A 20,670-nucleotide genomic window follows, 5' to 3' on the forward strand; every position below is an offset into this window, starting at 1 on the left:
TGGTCCCATGCACACTTCTGTACACAGAAGACCACTAATGTGGTCACATGCACACTTCTGTGCACAGACAGAAGACCACTAATGTGGTCACATGCACACTTCTGTGCACAGACAGAAGACCACTAATGTGGTCACATGCACACTTCTGTACACAGACAGAAGACCACTAATGTGGTCACATGCACACTTTTGTACACAGACAGAAGATCACTAATGTGGTCACATGCACTCTTCTGTACACAGACAGAAGCCCCACTGAGTACATCATGGTCAGAAACACAAGGAGACATCCTTTCTGATGTCCTGCCTCAGTCTCTCCTTGCCCCAGACGAGGACTCATCCAGTTGGATCCAGATCTGACACACCTGTCTGAGAGCTACAGGATCAAAGAGAGTTTTCCCTTGGGTGACTCTGCAGAGAGGACTCTGATCATGAAACCCCATCACCTGTGGGTCTAGGGGAGCAGAAGGAGGAGGAGCCTGGAAAGGGTTTGCCACTCACAAACACAGACACACCCACAGGAAACAGGCCAAAACCCTAATTTAGGCAACCCGTTCAGTCTAACCCCAAAGCCAACACCAGTTGTGAAGGCACAAGCCTGTAATCTCAGAATGCAGGAGGTACAGACAAGAGGACTGCGAAGTCTGGATCTTTTGGGGGGACCTTGTCTCAAAAAAAGAAAGGAAAGGACAGAAAATCCTCCAAGTCCAGGTAGTTTTACTGTCTGCCGCACTCACCTGCCATTCCCACTGTGAGTGAACTCCAACTCCCACCACCTGCCACAGCCTCTGTCTCACCATTACCCCCATGTCCTCTATTATCATTGTCTCGACTGATGGCACAGCCTGCTGGGGTCCTGGCATTGTGGAGACAAACCAGGAGAGGAGCACAGAGAGATGACACACTTGCCCAGAGTCCAGCAGCCCCTCAAAGTCCAGTCTCCTCCTCCCTCCCACACCCAAAGAAAACTGGTCCTCATCGGTGCCGGTGCCGCTTTGTGGCTCTCCAGGATGCAGGCAGCTGGAGAGCAGGGGAGGGGAGCCGGAGGGAGGGGCACAGTCCTGGCTGTACCCACAGGATTGGTCAAGCTGCGACCTCTCTGCCAGCACCTGTGGAGAAGGCTCCTCCGAGTCAGAGTGACCTCACCAACTACCCTGATCTCCGCTAGCCCGGCCGGGATCCCAGTCATGAGGTGGCTGCCCAGTGGGCAGGGAGGCATGCTGGAGCTGTCTGGGAAGCCACAGTGAGAGGGGAAGAGGCTGAGGACCCTCCCAGGACACGATGGACAAGTTTCGGATGATCTTCCAGTTTCTGCAGTCCAACCAAGAGTCCTTCATGAACGGCATCTGTGGCATCATGGCGCTGGCCAGTGCCCAGATGTATTCTGCCTTTGACTTCAACTGCCCCTGCTTGCCGGGCTACAATGTGGCCTACAGCATGGGCATACTGCTGACGCCTCCCCTGGTGCTCTTCCTGCTTGGCCTCGTCATGAACAACAACATATCCATGCTAGCCGAGGAGTGGAAGCGCCCCGCGGGCCGCCGGGCCAAGGACCCAGCGGTGCTCCGCTACATGTTCTGCTCCATGGCTCAGCGGGCCCTCATCGCACCCGTCGTCTGGGTGGCTGTCACGCTGCTGGATGGCAAGTGCTTCCTCTGTGCCTTCTGCACAGCGGTGCCCGTGGCCACGCTAGGCAATGGCAGCCTGGTGCCTGGCCTGCCTGCTGCAGAGCTGGCCCGTCTGCTGGCCCGTGTGCCCTGCCCTGAGATCTACGATGGGAACTGGCTGCTGGCCCGAGAGGTGGCCGTGCGGTATTTGCGCTGCATCTCTCAGGTGAGGGGGCTGGGTCTCCTCACAGGCCAGGGTCTCTCTGGGACGGTCCCTTCTCAATGTGGGGTTTCCCTCATATGGCTGTGGGTAGGGGGAAGTATTCCTAGCTGAGACTCAAAGCAGAGCCCACGTCTTCTCTCAGACAGGGTTACCTGGAGAGCGTGTTTTCCACCTCCTCCATCCTGAGCTCAGAGCTGAGAGAGGCTGAGAGAATTTGCATTCATTTCCTTTCCCAGGCCCAGGCAGTAGTGAGGCCAGTGGGAGGCTAAGCCATTTGGGTACATTTCCCTGGCAAATGCCCCCAGCTGGTGCCTCCCTGCTCCGGGAGTGGAAGCTGAGGGTCTGGGTATCTTGAACAAGCGCACATGGGTGAGGGAGATGGATGGTTGGGATCAGACTTAAAGGACCATCTGGGCTTCGTGTCCTGGGTTAGTGAGGGAAATGATAGGAGGCAGTGTCTGCTCCTGTGGGGCTAGAGAAGCAGGCACACTCTCCTCTGGCCAGTACAGGCCCCTGGCTCCCCTGCCCCTGGCGGGGGGGTACTTTTTCCCTGTAGGGGCCCTGTCACCACCCAGACGGCCTCAAGAGTCTCTAACTGTGAGTGTTTAAGCCAAGCTTTTTACCTCCTCATCTGTGGATCCTTGTCCCATCACCCTAGGCCTCAGGCCCTGGAGCGGCTGCCACTTCCCTTGACCTTTAAACTGTCACACTGTGCAAGTTTGGAAGGTCCCCCCAGAGGCCACGGGTAGCCCGACTTGTAGACAAGTCCCCGTGACTTGCAGAGACTGCATTCTGAAGTCACTTTAGAACTGACTTTATCTAGAAGTTGTCAAAGAGAAAATAATCAGATTTCCAGCCTCACTTGGAACATGAGAAAACCCAAGCCTTCTGTAACCACAACAGCTTAGTGAGCAACATGGGAGGCAGCCCCCTGACTGAGTAATACGTTCTGGACTTTCCCACCCACCCCCATGACAGCCACTGGGCACCACTAACACCCCCCCACACTTCCTTGACTTTTCCCAACTCTTCTCTGTGCAGATGGGGGTCTGACCCCAAGTGCAGGCAGGGAGGGGTGTCCTGCTCTGTGCCCTGTGTTGAACTACGGTCAGAGCATGTGTCCCACGCTTTTCGGTGGAGGTCGAGGACTGTCCGGGGTGTCTCTGGAATTCCTTGAGAGACCAGCTCAGCCCGGTGGAGGGAGTGTTCACTTAGAGATGGTGTCACTTCCAGAAGCCAGAGGAAAAGCCCAGAGCTTGGAGAAAGAAAGCCACTAGGCCCAGGGAGGTGAGGAAAGGCCTTCTGAAGGAAGAGACATGGCCGCTGAGCGGTGTCATGACGATGTCTAACAGAGAGCGCTATATGCGAGCTGTCTTATATCACTTGGTTCTCAGAGAAGCCCTGTGAGGCCCGTGCTATTGCCAGGAGCCCCATCTTGTAGGCAGAGACACTGAGACACAAAAGGATCAAGTGGAGACAGGATTCCTCCCCAGGAGGCCTCACTCTGGGGTGCGGAGTTAACTGCTGTCCACTGAGTGCCCTGCCAAAGCAGCATGGTCTACACTCCCAGAATGTGACATTTTACACCTGGGTAGATAGAGGCCAAGAGGTGGTGTCACTTGGTCCTTGGCTGCTCTTCTCTGTGGAGGCCCTCATGAGTCCTTTGGGGGTCTGGGCAGGTAGGTCTGCTGACATCCTCCTCTCCCCACAGGCGCTGGGCTGGTCCTTCGTGCTGCTGACAACATTACTGGCCTTCCTGGTGCGCTCTGTGCGGCCCTGCTTCACGCAAGCTGCCTTCCTCAAGAGCAAGTACTGGTCCCACTACATTGACATCGAGCGTAAGCTCTTTGATGAGACATGCACAGAGCACGCCAAGGCCTTTGCTAAGGTATGCATCCAGCAGTTCTTTGAAGCCATGAACCATGACCTGGAACTGGGGCACACCCATGGAGTGCTGGCCACGGCCACAGTCACAGCCGCAGCCACAGCCGTGGAGGCTGCTCAGAGTCCCCCAGACAGGACGGAGGAAGCGAGGGAGAAGCTGCGTGGCATCACTGACCAAGGCACCATGAACCGGCTACTCACAAGCTGGCACAAATGCAAACCGCCGCTGCGGCTGGGCCAGGAGGCACCGCTGATGAGCAATGGCTGGGCTGGGAGTGAGCCCCGGCCTCCGCGCAGGGAGGTGGCCACCTACTTCAGCAAAGTGTGAGCTGTAGCTGGCTGTAGAGGCCGCAGAAGAGATCGGAACCCACAGCCCTCTGCCTCTCAGTGGAGACAGAAAAACCGATTCTGAGGCACAGCCACAAGTCCAGGCATTGACCTGCTGGTGTGAAAAAGGAAATTTGGAGCCGAAGGATCCTACCTCTTTAGCTGCGATGCTGCCCTGGGCGGCCTGGGAGCAGAGTCATCCTGTGCCTCGTCTCCTGCCGCTGCAGTGTTATGAGTGTTCAGATCTGGCTGTGGGAGCAGGACTGGTACCCGAGGCCCTTCCCCAGCCTCACTGTGATGCTGTTCCTCCATCCCTGCCTCGCTGTCTCCGCTTGGGCTCCCAAAGCCCACACCCCAACATTTCCTCTGGCTCTAGACTTCTCTCATGCTCATGCTCAAGGGTCCCAGGGCAACCAGCCCACTCATAATCTTTGCCAGTTTCTTGGGTAAGATGGAATGGATTTCAGCTGGTGTGACACACCTGAGTGACACAGGATAAGATGCCAAGACCTAGGACCACAGGAGAGAGGCCAAGGTGTGCGTCACGGAGGCCACTGGGGCAACTTTTGAGACAGACTCCATGTTTACCTCACACCAAGTACAAAACTAATATTCTCACACACAACCTTAGGGAAGCAGACCATCCGTGGGGCTTGAGAGCTAGAAATGGAAGCTGATTAACTCTTATTTTCTCAAATGCTCCCTGAGGAGCTTGCCCTGAGGTGTGGTGAAGATGAGGGTGTTACGGGGGGGGGGGAGGTAAAGTCTAGAGTGGGTAAAACTGGGTGAGATGCTGGTTCTACAATTTGCAAAGTGCGTCCCTGGGCCAAGTGCCTCATTTTCTGGGTCTCTTTTCTTCATTGGGCAACAGGGAGAAGGCCATCTACCGCACAGGTTCACCGTGCGCAAACTCACACGGCTCACGGTAGACACCTGGGCCAGAGTGGTTAATGCTTGTTCATCTCCGAGCCCTGGGCTGCTCGCCTTCCCCTCCGCTGACCCCAACCAAGGGACAGGAATCTTGTCCAAGCAGAGGAGACAGAGGTGCAGACGGGCTTCTTGTCTCCTGGTCCCATCTTTCTGTCCTCAGCCCTGCCCATCTCAGAGCTCACTTGGACCCTCGTATTCTCATGGCCCCTCATCTACCATCTGTCCACTCTCAGGTGGAACCCGGGTGCCAGGGTGGCAGAGAGGAGGCAGTGGAACTTGACTCCAGCCCTGGATGAAGGGACCACTTGGGGGGGGGGGTTCCGCTAGGGACAGGATTCTAGGAAGTGATTGGGGAAGCCAGTGTGAGGGAAAGCTTTGGCGAGACCTGGGGGTCCAACACCAGAGTGATAGGAGCTAAGGCAAGTCCCCCAATCTGTAAAGAGCATATGGAAAGGCAAAGATAAAGAAATGCCAAGTCCTCTCCATTCCTGCCTGCCACACAGACAAGCCAGACTCGGGGCTTCAGCTTGCCACTCAGTGTGAGTTTCACCGTCACAGCCCTGGAGAGCTGAGGGCCCTGGGGTTAGCTCTCCCAATCCTAGGAGACACTGGGTTCATCTGACGTTCTACCCGTCAGTGTATCTGACTCATGGCTCTTCAGTCCCTGCTTGTGAGCTCCCAGAGATAGGAGCTCATGACCCCTCTAGGGACAGGCAGGGCAGCTTAGAAACCTGCTTCCCTTTAATTTTCACCTCTGCCCAGCCTCTGCCCTAGGAGCCCAGAGGATCCCCAGATTCCCTGATTCAGTGTCAGCCGTACAGAGGAGAACTGAGACAGGGTCTGGGAGTTAGCTGAACTCTGGTGGAGAAGTCTCTCCCGGGGATGGCTGGGAGACAAAGGCAGGACTCTCAGAGAGTCCAGGGCAGGGGGCATCAGGGTCTCGTCCTTTTGTATTCTGCAACATCACCATCAATCCTGAATACCTACCTCTTCCCTGACTCCCACAAGCGTCTGCCAGGTGGGTGTCAAGCATGGGGGCTGTTCTTTAAACTGGTCTGGAGGGCAAGCCTGAGCAAGACCTCCTGGTTGGCCCCGCCTGGCTCCTGCCTAGACCTTCCCAGATGGCCCCCGAGGGGTGCACAGGGTAGAGTCGAGGCAGGGCCAGTAGGGCCAGCCACAGCGGGCCCAGAGGCAGAGGCGCGCTGGGACAGGACACGGCGGCAGCCGAGACCGCTCCTCTACTTCCTCTGTTTCTGCCTCGCGCCGCCCTCAGCAGCCCGCCCTCCTCCGCCTGGCGCCTGGAGGCTGTTTTTCCATTCGCTGGCGAGAAAGTTCCATGCCACTGTTTCTTTCTCTATTTTTCTGGAGTTAAATTTGTCCGCAGATGCCTGCACTTCGTCTATAGACGCCCGGAGTTAAGTTTGTTTGTAACCGGGCCCAAAGCTCTGTTGCTTTCAAACGCAAAAGCAGAGGCGCCAGTGAACCCCCCGCTGGGAGGCCACTTTGCCTTGCAGCCCTGAGTCTGTCCAGGGTCTGTGGTGCCCAAGCGGCTGTTACTGAGAGGCCAGCCCAGGAAGCCAAGGCCACGGGTGCATGCAGCCAGCCCCAGGTAAGGAGGGGCCCCTTCCTGGGGTGTGCAGGTATCAAGGAGCTGGCAGGTTGGTCCCAGGCAGCCTCCAGGGATTGTCTGGAGAGGGTACCCTGGTATAGGTCCCTCACTCAGAGCACAGAAGTGTTGCCCCCACCCCCTCCCCTAGCTGCCGGTCTCCTGTCCTTGGGAAGAGGCCCCTGGCATAATAATCTCAGAAGATGGCCTAGTCTATCCTCCGCACACTACCCACGATTTCAGGCATCCTGTACGTTAACATTGGGTGGATTTAAGAGCCTAGGGCCACTAAACGGAGCTAATTGGGTGTCAGGAAAGGAGGAAGGGGAGGGATGGGGTTCCCTCTAGCCTGTTTATCTCCAGCAACAGGATGAAGTCCCTTCCTTGTGGGATTATTCAGGATCTCTGGGCACTGGGCTGGGGAGTCAGACATTCCCTCCCCCTGGAGCCCACATGGCCACATGGCCTTGCCTGTGCCCATCTGGCATCCTTGGCTGAGGCTGCAACAGGAAAAGGGATGTGAATATGAAACAGAGAGAGCCGGCACAGGCCTCCCTAGCTCTCTTCACAGCTCACCCCTCTCTCCACTTCTAGGCTTCTTTTGGCCTGGGAAGTTTTGTTTTTTTTCATTCCCCTGATGGGGATGGACATGGGGCCACACCCTGCCTGTCTCTCTGGGTGTGTGGGTGGAGCCTGGGAAAAGAATTAGCGCTAGACTTCCAAAGAGCCTGAGGCCAAGGCCATTTCTGGCAGGGTGCCATCTCTGCGGCAGTCACTGATTCAGGGGAAGGCTGACAGGTACAGTGGGCCCGAACCCCATTGAGGCTGCTGTGGCTGGCTGGCGCTGAAGGTCTCCAGCCTAGGCTTCTTGGAGCAGAGTTTCTGCAGGATGCTGGCTGGGGAAGTTTGAGGGGAGCGAGGTCTGAAGGAGGTTGTGAACATGGGGACTATCTCAGCTCAGACTTATTTTGTCCACTTCCTAAGTATTCTCAAGTCATGGTCAAAGCCTTGCCTGGCCCCTCCAGATTTGCCTGGCCTCAGGCAAGATACCCTGTCCTCCTCAAGTCTTCATTTTCTGACCTTTGCCATCAGGAGAATCATCCTCAACTGGTAGACATGACAGGGTAAGAGTTTTGGATGCTGAACTACTACCAGGCATCATTTATTGTCCCCTTACATTCCTAGAAGGGGGTCAGGGACCAGAATGACTTACCCTTTTCACAGTTGAATCTCGTGTCAAAGTTGCCCTGATCCAGAGGACCTGGCTCCCACCAGACCCTGATCCAGTCTGTCCTTTGTCCACTAGGACAGGCCCTGCAGCTTTGATAACCATATCACACCCTCCAAATTGTCCCACATCCTTAGCATCTTTGTACCTCCTGGAATTCCAGAGAGAAATCACCCCCTAATGTCACTCTTGATCCTGATGGGACGAGGGGAGTGGCAAAAGAGACCTTATAACAGTCGAAGCAGGCAGACCTGATCTTGAACTTGGAGGGAGGCCTGCCATTTATTTACATGTGCCCCTGGCCAAGGGCTGGCTCATCCTCAGGAAGCCTCGTCCTTTTCTGTGCTTGGGAGGGAGGTGTCGGTGCGAGGGGGGGGGGGATGCGGGGGAGTGGGGGTGGGGGTTGCCATGGATACTGTGTAGACTCATGAGGACAGGCAACATATCATTTGAGAGCATCTGGCACCTAGCAGGAACTTAAGCAGCCATGGCTACTACCATTTCCGTGGAGGCCCTCAGTTCCCTCCTTTCTCATCTGCTTGACCACAGCAGCACCCTCAGCTGTTCAGAGGCACGCATTTATCACTCATCTGTGTTTCACAGGAAGCACCAGTTCAGCCACCGTAGGCGATAAAATGGCATAGTCTCACCAGAAGCCACCCATTCCATCGTCCTCTTCTGCCTCCTCTTAAGCACTCCATCCCTAGCCCGCTGGTCGCCATGGCGGCCTTGATCGCAGAGAACTTCCGCTTCCTGTCTCTCTTCTTCAAGAGCAAGGATGTGATGATTTTCAATGGCTTGGTGGCCCTGGGCACGGTGGGCAGTCAGGAGCTGTTCTCTGTGGTGGCCTTCCACTGTCCCTGCTCACCTGCCCGGAACTACCTGTACGGGCTGACAGCCATCGGCGTGCCCACGCTGGCGCTCTTCCTTATTGGAGTCATCCTCAACAACCACACTTGGAACCTAGTTGCCGAGTGCCAGTATCGGAGGGCCAAGAACTGCTCGGCGGCCCCCAACTTCCTCCTCCTGAGCTCCATCCTGGGCCGCGCAGCTGTGGCTCCCGTCACCTGGTCTGTCATCTCCCTGCTCGCGAGGGGAGGCCTACGTCTGTGCTCTCAGTGAGTTTGTGGACCCGTCCTCGCTCACGGCTGGGGATGAAGGCTTCCCCTCAGCTCATGCCACGGAGATCCTAGCCAGGTTCCCTTGTGGAGAGGGCCCTGCCAACCTGTCCGGCTTCCGGGAAGAGGTCAGCCGTAGGCTCAAGTATGAGTCCCAGGTAAGGGGCTGTGTGAAGGGCAGCCTTCCTCCTTCCCTCCCAAGGTGGGAGCTGGTGGGCTGGCACACAATAGGATGGTCCAGTGTGAAAATGAGCGAGGTCTCCAGGGAAGCACTAGATGACCATGTCAGGCCTCAGGGCAGGTTAACCGTGGCTCAGTGTTCTGTGGGACAGGGTCAGTTCATCACAGGTCTCTGATTTGCCTTTAGGTGCTTGGGATCGAATCCAAGTCCACATGAGTGCCAAGCATGCGCTCTGCCACTTACTACACTTCCAGCCCTTAGAGACAGTTTTAAGCATAAGGGGACACTACCTGGAAGCCCAGAGAAAGCATCCCATATCCCATAACACCACAGGACCATTCCCAATCTACCTGCTGAGATTATCTTTACTCCAGCTTGACTGGGCATTGACTCCTGCAGGCCACCTCAGAAATGTCTGCTGTGGGCTTCAAGTTGATGGTGGAACCTGGTTGACTCCAGGGATGACCACATTCCTGTCTGGGCCGAGTCAGTCTCACTCTTGGGGCAGGTCAGGAGAGGCAGGCAACTGCCGCTTGGGCCTAGCTACAGCCTTCCCTGCATCCTGCTTGGAGGTTGGTTGAGGGAAAGGGGGTCAAAAGAATGGTCAGTGGCTAGAGAGATGGCTTAGCAGTTAAGAGCACTGGCTGCTCTTCTAGAGGACCTGGGTTCAATTCCCAGAAACCACATTGTAGCTCACAACCCTCTGTAATTCCAGTTCCAGGGATTCAATGGCCTCCGAGGGCACTAGGCACACCCATAGTGTATAGGCTTAGACTTATGTGCAGGCAAAACGCTCATATACATTAAAAAAGAAAGGAAGAAAGGAAAGAAGAGAAAGAGAGAGGAGGGAGGGGGAAAAAGCCTGAGCTGGCTGCCTGTGCTGGATCTTGCTGTAATCCACCACTGGGGAGATAAACATAGGAGAGTCTGGAGTTCAGGGTCATTTTTAGCTACATAGTAAATTAAGGGCCAGTTTGGACCATTGTTTCCATGAAAAGGAGGAGGGCTGGAGAAATGGCCGGTAAAGACTGAGAGTACTGCTCTTCCAGAGCACCCGAGTTCAGTTCCCAGCATCCATGTCAGGTGCTCACAGCTACCTGTAACTCTAGCTCCATGGGATACAACACCCTCTTCTGGACTCTGCATTCACAAAAAATACCCCCTGACACATGTACATATACCCTGACACATGTGCATATCCAAAATATACATACCCTGACACATATACATATCCCCAACACATATACATATCCCCTCAACACATATACATATCCTCTGACACATGTACATATCCCCCAACACATATACATATCCCCTCAACACATATACATATCCCCTGACACATGTACATATCCCCCGACACATATACATATCCCCTGACACATGTACATATCCCCCCAACACATATACATATCCCCCGACACATGTACACACACCCCAACACACAAAACCTAAAATAATTCAACAGGGGCAACATAAGGGGAAGAGGTGGGGCTAAGATGTAGCTCAGTAGAACGCATGCCTAGCACACATCAGGTCCTAGGTTTGATCCCGAGCACCACATAAACTAGGTGTGGTACACGCCTATAACCTCAGCACTCAGGAGGTGGAGGCAGGAGCATCAGAAACTCAAGACCATGCTCAGCTACACTGGGTACTTAAGGCCCTGTCTTGGGGTGGGGGCAGGGAGGAAGCAGAGAAATGGAGCTGAAGTCAGCATCAGAGATGGAAGATGGTAAATACAGAAATCCTGGTCACTAATCCACAGGTCCTTGCCCTCGACACATCTTCCTAGCATGAAGCAAGCACACAGGCGATCGGAGGCCAGGCAGATATTGATGTTGTGTGAGATTGAAGCCTCTGAAGTCTTCAGAGGTGTCATCTGAGCTGACCCAGTTTGAACTGGTTTTTTGTAAATGGGAGCCTCACATGCTTAACATGTTCTGTCACTGAGCTCCACTCCTGGCTCCTGAGCTGGGTTTTGGTGGAGCGCGGTGACAAAGCACCCTTGGGGCTGAAGAATAAAAAAGGCAGAAGGCACAGCCTGGGCACGGGAGAGTGTGTGGGTTAAAGGGAGTAAGAATAGAAAAGAGGAAGTCCTGCTTGCCGCAGAGCGGTATCGGTTCCTTTTCCACGTGTCCCCCCCCCCTCCCCCCCCCCCGCCCCCCTCTCCATAGGCAGGGTCCAGGCAGCTGTCAGCCCCTCCTGAGCCCTGCCTGTTCTCTGGACAGCTCTTTGGGTGGCTCCTCATCGGCGTGGTGGCCATCCTGGTGTTCCTGACCAAATGCCTCAAGCACTACTGCTCGCCGCTCAGCTACCGCCAGGAGGCCTACTGGGCACAGTACCGCACCAACGAGGACCAGCTCTTCCAGCGCACGGTGGAGGTACACTCAAGGGTGCTGGCCGCCAACAACGTGCGCCGATTCTTTGGCTTTGTGGCCCTCAACAAGGATGATGAAGAGCTGGTTGCCAAGTTCCCAGTGGAAGGCACACAGCCACGACCACAGTGGAACGCTATCACGGGGGTCTATCTGTACCGTGAGAACCAGGGCCTCCCGCTCTATAGTCGCTTACACAAGTGGGCCCAGGGCCTGACGGGTAACGGCACAGCTCCTGACAACGTGGAGATGGCCCTGCTCCCCACCTAGGGCCTGCTGCCTTGCTCTCAACCAAACTCATGGCATGCTCACCTCAGCATCAGATTTTCCTGTTAACTACAGTGTCTTGGGCATAGACCAAGGGGACATAAAACAACTAGTAGTTTGCAAGGCTCTTGTGGACCACATGGTCCAGAGACTGGGGGTACAGGTTTGACTTCTCAGACCTGCTGAAATCATCTCCCGCGGCCACCAAGGCACAAGTCACAGCTGTAGATAGACTTTCCCAGAGCTGGTCCGTAACTCTGACGTGGGCGATCTTTGGTGGGCCAGCAGGCTGAGAAGCATCAGCCGGCGGGGCCTGGTGCCAGTACAGCCCACTGGGGGACTCGCTGTTGTACAGCCCACTCTGTGCAGTTAACTTGTGTCTAACTGCACAGGGATGCCCAGCTCCTCGGCGTACGGCTAGGAAGCTGCCCCCATTGTATACCTCTGGCCTAATTTTATATATTTAAACTTTTTGATAAAGCTTTTCTTACTTTAAAAGGCTAACTGGTGTCTGTGCAGTTGACAAGGGCGTACAGCCCATTGTGGGAGGCCATGGGACAGGACTAAAGCGGACCACAAAAGTGGCAGCAGTCTAAGGCGCGTCAAACGTCCACCCAAGGGCTGAGTCTCCTGGCCATCTGATCCAGATACCTGACTTAATCTGGTCAGAGGCAGCCTGGCCTTTTGCAGGGGCAGGTAAGTTGAAAAGATCACACCAGAAGCTCCCGCCCTGAGCAGGACTCGTACGAAACAACTCCAAGAACCATGGGCTTCAGCAATTCCTCCCTCTCAGCCCTGCATCGACTAGCTCCACACTCAAAACCTGCCTTGTCCCTGTCCTGCTTCCTGGCATACAACCCAGCCATTTCCCCCAGAAAACTCAGACAACAGTTTAGGCTGGCAGTGGAAGCTTTTAATTCCCTTAGGCTGAAGGGGAAAAAAAGATGCCAACAACTAGTAGTAGGGTCTGTGCCAGCACCGACTGCGGGGCTGTGGCAGACGAGGTGGGTCACCAGCCTTGGGAGAGAGAGGGCGGAGACCAGGCAGTTTAATCAATACTTTCAGCTTTCCTTAGCAGCTTGTTTCCCATGTTTCTGGATTCTTCCTCTGCCCCCTGTCAGTCTCCCAGCCTCCACAACAGGGCAGATGGTACGGGCTGACCCGGGACAATGTCTTCCCGCACCCTGTGGGTATGGACTGAGCGCCTTGCCAAGGGACAGAGTGGGATCCTGACCATGAAAACCCTGGCTCTGCCTTTCTGTTCTTAGACGGCAGCAAACTCTCCTGAAAGGAATGTTTGTTTATTTCTGGAAGCCCAAGAGATTGCTGCCTGAAACTGGAGCCACCTCAGGAAAGGAGGAGGACACGTAATGTGTTACATAAACAGAGCATTAAACCTCAAGGGCTGGGCGTTACTGGAAGAACACTTGCTTAGCAAGTGTAAGGCCTCAGCTCAATCTGTGGCACCCTAAATTTAAAAAATAGAGATATACATATTTTTTTAAAGCAAGAAGTGATAGTACACACCTTTAATCCCAGCACTTGGGAGGCAGAGGCAGTAGATTTCTGAGTTCAAGGCTGGCCAGGTCTGCATAGCAGATTCCAGGCCAGCCAGGACCAGAGAGTGAGGATCCTGTCTCAAAAAAAATTTTTTTTAATTTTTAATTTTTTTTTTTTTTTTTAAAAAGGAGAAAGCCTCTCAAAGTTCTTTATTCTGACAGGATTGTCCCAGGCACGCTGCAGAAAAAGCAGCACTTAATGTCCTCAGGCAGCTGCTTCCTAAACGTCCAGTGCCTGCTGCTACAGTGTCCAGCGGAGCCTGGGGCTCCTAGTCCTCCAGCCCTGAGCTCTTGGCCTCCACGTACTCCAGGGCCTTGGCCTTGACTGCCTGCACGTCCTTCTCAGTGCCATGCTGTTTCTCGTAGTCCAGGTAGCGCTTGAAGAAGAACTTCATCCTCTTAGGGGCCAGGCTCAGATGAATAACTCGTTCAAAGATGTCCCTAGGAGGAAGAACAGGGAAGCGATTCCCTCAGGGCTCCTACCACGTGACCCCTAGCTAGTGCTCCCCAACTTGCTCAGGCACCAGGTCCTCTAACATCTAAGACCCCATTTCTTACTATCAGTGTGAACTCCTGTCAGAGACCAGAGATCTAACCTGCCTGAAGTTACACAGCTGCTGGGATGGGGACACAGCAGTGACAGAAGTCAAACTTCAACCCCCAGAAGGGTAGGAATCGGGTACCTGTGCCTTCTGGACCCTGCCCCAACTACCCACCTCCACCGTCCTTGCCCTGCAGGGATTATGGGGGACAAAAGTGAGAGCCTGCCATGAAGGTTCCATTGATGAGAGGTGGGCACAATGTGAATCCCGTGGGATCCCAGGTCTCCTAGTTCCCAGGCCACCCATACCCCCCATCCCCCGCAGAGGGTTCAGACACACAAAGACTGGAAAGGAGAAATCAGGTGGACCAGGGAACCATGTCAAAGCTGTTTTTCGGTATCAAGTCGGCTAAACATTAATAAGGCCAAAGCTCCCTCCTTCCCGCCCCCACCAGGAGTCAGCCTGTTGTCCTCTTACCTGACTTCCTTCTGGCTGCCATGCTTGATGGTCATGTCGATGTAGACTGACCAGACATCTGTGCGTTTTGGGTAGGTGCTCAGTGTGTTTTCAAAAATGGCTTTAGCCCGCTCTGCATCCCCCAGCTGGAACTCTAGCTGGGCAAACTTGGCAAGCACATCCACATCTGTGGAGAAAGGACAGGTTAGAGGAAAGACAATTCCAGAGACCCCTCACCACATCACACTGTGCTACAGGGATAGGGTTAGTGCAATTCACTGCTCTAGGGCCAAGATCTAGGATGGTAAGAGAGACAAAGCCCCAAAAGGATACTGTGGGTTTGAAGTCAAATATACACCCAAGCCTTGCAGACACCCCTCATCTTAGGCCCATGGACAACAGGATCAGTGCTGATTGTTTTTGCCCCTCCATCCTTTAGGGTCCAGCATCTGACATGCACACATCACCATCCATGAGCACACCATTAGCTTCCCCAAGTCAGGAGCGACTCCATCCTTTACAAGATACCAACTGCCACTTCCAGGTATCAGGCCTGTCTGTGTGTGTGTGTGGGAACCGGGGAAGAGCACTCACGCTCCTTGGTGGGCAGACACTCCAGGGCTCGCTGCAGCACGCGGTGACTGGCCCCAGCCTGACTCCTCCCCAAAACAAAAGCACCGTATTTGATCCAGACAGCCTTCTCCTGCCGGAAGCGCTTCAGCATCCGGTTGTACAGCTCACCAGCTTCCTATGGGAAAGCACAGCGTGGTACTTCAGAGGGGCAATGAGGAGGGTGAGGAGGTGGGAGGGAGGAGCCTCCCTCGTAACCCCTCCAGGGACCGAGGTCTGGACAGAAGACGGTGAGAATGGCAAGGGTAAGCAGAGGGAAGGGAGGGCCTACGAGCCTGGAATGGGACAGTACAGGGACCGAGGGGTAGAGTGCTCACTTACTGCTGACCTGGGCCTGTTCGGGAGCCTAGCAGCCTACCTTGAACTTCTCTGACTTGGTGTAGATGTCAGCCAGATGCAGGAAAACCTTGAGAGGCTCATTGTACTGCAGAGCCCGCTCGAAGACCTTAGTCAGGGACTCCGGAGAGCCATACATGTTTTCGAGGTTCAGCAGTGCCACCCACACGTTCAGCTTTTCCTGTTCCTCTCTGGAGGTGGAGTGGGTAGAACATGAGTTCCATCAACTCGGCATTGGACGCCCAAGAACCATCTCTCCCAGGCAACAACTATGTCTGTCCTCAAGTCCCCCCTGTAAGGCAGACACTCAGACCATCTCCACTGCAGCTCACTGTAAGGGGACCTGTACTCCCTGATCTCTTACTGCCAAGTCTGGGCCTCCCCTGATCTCTCCCTCCATTCCTGGGAAGGAAAGCCTCCAGATTGCAAACTGGAACAGAATCTTGAGTCTGATTCTCTCCCCCACTGAAGGGAGCAAAGCATAAAACTGTCACCTTTCCAGCAGGCTTCAGAGAGCTACCTCCGCTCTGCCAAGAATAGGTTTACACCCAAGTGTGTGTGGGTTCTCCCTGCTCTGCATGTTTTAACTAGAACCTTGCTAGCACACAGAGACTAGTACAAGTTGCCATAGTGATTTCATCGAAGAGGACCATAAAATATAAATGAGTGATCTGTTTCGGATGGCTACACTTACAAGATGAGCCTGAAAGACCATGGGCTGCTGCTGGCTCCAGCCAGGAAGAACGAGCCATGGTGGCAAACTCTGTAAGCCAAAACAAAGGGAAGAGCCCAAGCCCTGACCTGAAGGAGATGGTCTTCAGGGCCCTCTCGGCTACCGCTCGGGCCTTCTCAATCTCTGTGGCCTGCAGGTGGAAAGCCATGTACTGCAGCCACAGGATGGAGCTGTTAGGAGAGCTCAACACCAGCCGGTCAAAGTCATCCGCAGACTCAGGCTGCCGCCCGGGGTCCATGAGGGCCTCCTCAAGGCGTGACAGCTCCTTCTCCGCCTTCTGCTTCTCCAGCTCCCTCTCCTTCTTGCCTTTCTTCTTCTGCACGGAAGGAAGACCAGGGAGTCAGCTGTCCCTTCAAGCCCAGGGGAGACCTGAGGCAGAAGCCCTGGGTTCACAGGACAGTCCAAGAACCCTACCAGGAAGAAACCTAAGCCAGAAAAGGGCCTAGGAGCTGGGGCAGAGGGGTCTCTGCGAGAGAAGCTAAGCCGTGGAGATAGAGCACCTTGGCTTGGCGCGGCTCCTCCTCCTCCTCCTCGCTGTCTGAGCTCTCTCCTCGGAGGGGCAAGGCTGGAGTCAGAGAGTCGAGCCCCACGTCCCAAATGAAGCCTGAAGAGAGCTGCAGCCGGGGCACCTCCGCGGGCTTTGTCTGCTGTCCCTGCAGGATCACAGAACACTGAGGGACCGGTCCGTCCCCTGCCTACTGCCACACCAAAGACGCCCCTCAGCCTCAGTCTCCTGAGGGGACAACAGTGACTTAGAAATGTTCTTTCTAAGTCGATTACTCGGACAATGAGTTTATAAAATGTAAACACGCACGCACGTGCGCACACACCACGCACGCACGCGCTCCCAGCAGCACATCTGGAACAGAGAGCCTGACGGTAGCACAGGCTGACAGAGCGAAGCGGCCCTGCCCCATGGCTGAGACTTCACGCCTCTCTACTCCAGCAGCACTTGTGAGGGGCGTGGGCTCATGCACGCCTTCTCTTCATCTGCCCACTTCTTCCCTCGGTTCTTGGTAAACATGTTATTAGTGTTAACAGACCCAGTCAAGGAGCTAGACTGGCTGAGGTCTACCCATCGCCCCCTGTCTTACAGAAGATGAGCTAACGAGGACGGGGCTGCACAGCACAGCTCTTCAGGAAGGAGGCAAGGAGCTCCTCCCCGAAAAGCCTCTCCCTCCCTTCGGCAGTGACCCTCACCTTGGGCAGCACCCCCGGCTGCTCCATCTCGTCCTCTCCCTCGCGGTAATAGACGTCCACACCACTGTCGTCCTCTTCTGGTGCCCCAGACTTCTTGGGCCTCTTGTTCACTCTTTCCTGAAATGGTGAGCGCAGGAATACAAGTTTCTCCTCGCCCTCATGTGTTCTCACTGAGAGAAGGCGGGGTGAGGCGAGGTACGATCCTCCGAGTACTTGCCTGCTCCCTTGCAGGCTCCTGGCGCTCACGCTTGCCTTGCCTGCTCCTCTGTGACTTCTGGGGCTCTTTCTTCTCCTGGCTGGACAACTCCGCCTCCTCCTGCCCCTTCTGGTTCTTCTCTTTCCTTTTCTGCCTCTTTTTCTCTTCTCCTTTTAGGTCCCTCTCCTCAGACCCCTCTTTCCTCTCCTCTCGGTTCAGAAGAGGTGGTTCTGGGGAGGCAGAAAACATGTCCGGCTTCCCAGTGTCGCTGGGAAGGAGTGACAGCTCTACTCGGCTCCTCTCGGGGTTCACGCTAATGCAGGAAGAGAATAAGGGCAGGAGGTGAGGGCAGGAGGTGATGGGCGCCTCAGGCTGCCCAGACCCTGACTCAGCAGCAGGCAGGCCTTCTTTATCAGTCAGGGCTGGCCCTGCCCCACCTGCCTTGGAATGCCCAGCATTCTCAGGGACGGTTTACACATTCCATCTGCTCAGTGGAAAAAGTCAGGGAGCATCTAGGATGGACCTGCTTCATCACCAACCACAGAGGCCACTTCTACTCCAGGGCTAAGGCTGGAGCTGAGGTCAAAGGTTTTTCACTCATTTGAGTACTACATGCATCACTACTCACGCCTTTACGTTCTGAATTTACCTCACAAATCTCCTCCCAGGGCTCCCAGAGAAAGGGGTCACACCGAACAAGGAGGGGCAGAGGCAGCAGGAAGAGAAGACACCTACCGTAGGATCTTGGCAGTGATCAGCTTTCCCTTGGGGAGGTAACGGTCACAAAGGTCTTTCTTGGGTGGGCCACACGGAGACACATGTGAGTACCGGGCCAAACCCACAACTGAAGGCCCAAGGCTGAAAGGAGACAGACACGAGTTGTGTGGGTAGAAATACAACACAATCCCAACTACACCCAGGGTCTCCATGGTGACAGGATACATGAGATTGGTTCATGGCATCCGGCAGGATAAAGCTGGTTTTGGAAACTGGAAAAAATTACCATGTATAATGAAGCTATGAATGCAGATTTTGTTTGAGGTACTGAAAATCCACCCAGGCAAGCTAGGCAAGGGCCCCATCACTAAGCTATGTAGCCTTAGCTGGCCTGGAACTCGCTATGTAGGCCAGGCTAGCCCTGAACTCAGAGATGCTCCTGCCTCTGCCGCCAGAGCACTGTGATTAAAGACATGCACCACCACAGCCAGGTCCCCAGGTTCTTCTATCCACTACAGCACCATAATCTCTAAATCACAAACTGCTACACAGACAGAGGAGACAGGAGACAGGGATGTACAGTGTTGGTACTTAGGAACAGGATGTGATCATAGTAAGAATCACGTAGCCAGGTGGTGGTGGCGCACACCATTAATCCCAGCACTCAGGAGGCAGAGGCAGGTGAATCTCTGTGAGTTCGAGGCCAGCCTGGTCTATAGAGTGTCCTATATACAGGACACCCAGAGCTACATAGCAAGACCTTGTGCCCCAACATAAATAACAAACAAACAAACAGATAAATAAATAAAAACAATAGCACAACAAAGAATTACGATCAAACACTAAAATCAGAGGGAATCCAGAACTTGAAGAAGAAAATAAAAAGTATTTAAAAATTGAGACTGGAGACTCCAGTTCCACAGGATCTGATGCCCTCTTCTGGGCTCTGTACACACCAGAGCACCAGGAACACACGTTTCACATACACACACACGATATACATAAGGTAAAACCAAGTATTTACACTTGTAATTTTACAAACTGATAATATACAAGTTCTCCTCTACATTCTTATCAACATTGACTGGGGAGGAGGCAACAGGCTCCAGGCCGAGAGGGCAGTCCAGGGACGCGGCCTCTGGATGTCACTCACCTTACAAGCACACCGTCGGACAGGACAGACTTCACATAGCCCCTCAGCAGCTGCCCTTCCTTGATGTCCTGGATGGAGTTAATCTCTGGGTCTTGGATTTTACTTTTTGTCTCTTTGTTTGTCCTAAAGAAATACAAGGCTTACATAGACACACACCTTTAACCGCCCCCCCCCCCAGTACTCCTGCGGTTATACTGTGTCTGCCTCTGCCTCTGCACCTACAAAGGCTGCAATCTAAAACCCAGCCTGCTCACTCCTGTAGTCCTGCCAGGCCAGGGATATGTGTCTGACAGCTGGCTATGCAGAAACAAGCCTGAGAGAGGCCAAGTTTAAAACCTGACTTTAGCAACACCCATTTCTAGCCACGGAATAAATGGAATGCTGGCCAACCCCCTCTATCTCATACTCACCCCCAACCGTGACCCTAACCAGACACCTCCCCTCACCAGCACCATCTTGTTACCTTGGATGCCCACATTTAGGGAAGTGAACCACTCCTGGTGAGACAAGAGCCTGGATTCGTCTAGCAACCCGAATCCCACCCCCTCACCCTTGGGCAGAGAAGGTGGAAGCTCAGAGTTCTATTACAGGGAAACGTGATCCATCCTGAGTCTTCTGGGTTGTTTCTTCTCCCTTTCCATCCCAACACCAACACTCACCTGGACGATCTTAATGACAAAGCCAACACACGGTCTTCTGTGGACAGGACATAACATCTGGAATGGGTAGAAGAGGAGGACACATTCACCCATCAATACTTCTGGAGACACTCACATACATAAAATTAAAATAAAAATAAATCTTTAATAATTCTATTCTTTTGCCAGGTTGGTAATATGCAGTAGGATATTCTCACGGTGCATTCTCAGCTTCTGGTATCTTCAAGTTTATTGGCACATAAATCTGTCAGAAGTTGAGAAATATCTGTACTTAAAAGATGAGACCACCCTCATATTCTTTTGTTTTTTGAGACAGGGTTTGTTTATCTGTGTAGCCTTGGCTGTCCTGGAACCAGCTCCATAGACCAGGCTAGTCTAGAGTGCGTGCGCCGCCGCCACCACCACGACCAACCGGCTCCCACATTAATTAACTATGACCTCCAAGAGACAGCAAGAACACAGAAAAACATAACCAAGGGACAACTGAGTGAAGACACAGAACAGCAGAGCAGCCATGTTAGGTCTGAGCAGAGAGAGACTTGAAGAGGAAAAGTGGGGTTGACTCTCACTGGTTTCCAAAGTAGCTCAGGTAAAACTAATTCATAGTTTTACCACAAAGTAAAACAGAGGATTAGAGGTGGAACAGATCATGGTCACAATACCACGCAAAGGTTCCCACAACAGACGTCTACTTTTCATTAGCACCAGAAATCTCGGAGCTGGAAGGAGCCTTCAGGCAA

General features: G+C 53.9%; 3 protein-coding genes across 3 annotated transcripts in view; 2 read left to right on the forward strand and 1 right to left on the reverse strand.

Moving 5' to 3' along the window:
- Positions 1-1,087: 1,087 nt before the first annotated feature.
- On the forward strand, positions 1,088-4,685 carry Calhm1 (calcium homeostasis modulator 1). Its single transcript, XM_028874632.2, has 2 exons — positions 1,088-1,833; positions 3,542-4,685. The coding sequence occupies exons 1-2, from the start codon at positions 1,282-1,284 to the stop codon at positions 4,040-4,042; spliced, it is 1,053 nt and encodes a 350-aa protein (XP_028730465.1). The 5' UTR covers positions 1,088-1,281; the 3' UTR covers positions 4,043-4,685.
- A 1,396-nt stretch (positions 4,686-6,081) lies between these two features.
- On the forward strand, positions 6,082-12,253 carry Calhm2 (calcium homeostasis modulator family member 2). The gene is given in 4 exon segments (XM_028874665.2): positions 6,082-6,580; positions 8,409-8,894; positions 8,896-9,081; positions 11,336-12,253. Coding segments are annotated over 3 exon segments (972 nt in total). The 5' UTR covers positions 6,082-6,580; positions 8,409-8,525; the 3' UTR covers positions 11,753-12,253.
- A 1,142-nt stretch (positions 12,254-13,395) lies between these two features.
- Pdcd11 (programmed cell death 11) overlaps positions 13,396-20,670 on the reverse strand; it is a 45,377-nt gene continuing 38,102 nt past the window's right edge. The window contains 11 exon segments of the mRNA XM_028874666.2: positions 13,396-13,749; positions 14,328-14,493; positions 14,901-15,054; positions 15,295-15,463; positions 16,074-16,321; positions 16,506-16,658; positions 17,206-17,322; positions 17,423-17,714; positions 18,137-18,259; positions 19,272-19,394; positions 19,931-19,987. Coding sequence (XP_028730499.1) covers positions 13,578-13,749; positions 14,328-14,493; positions 14,901-15,054; positions 15,295-15,463; positions 16,074-16,321; positions 16,506-16,658; positions 17,206-17,322; positions 17,423-17,714; positions 18,137-18,259; positions 19,272-19,394; positions 19,931-19,987 — 1,774 coding nt within the window. The 3' untranslated portion in view covers positions 13,396-13,577.

The sequence above is a fragment of the Peromyscus leucopus genome, chromosome 1 (assembly GCF_004664715.2).
Source record: "Peromyscus leucopus breed LL Stock chromosome 1, UCI_PerLeu_2.1, whole genome shotgun sequence".
NCBI lineage: Eukaryota > Metazoa > Chordata > Mammalia > Rodentia > Cricetidae > Peromyscus > Peromyscus leucopus.

What these genes read in the sequence shown, in the direction of transcription:
- Calhm1 (XM_028874632.2), top strand. Translation starts at nt 1,282, where the DNA reads ATGGACAAGTTTCGGATGATCTTCCAGTTTCTGCAGTCCAACCAAGAG. An exon ending in ATTTGCGCTGCATCTCTCAG is followed by an intron (nt 1,834 to 3,541) that starts GTGAGGGGGCTG and finishes CTCTCCCCACAG; the next exon opens with GCGCTGGGCTGGTCCTTCGT.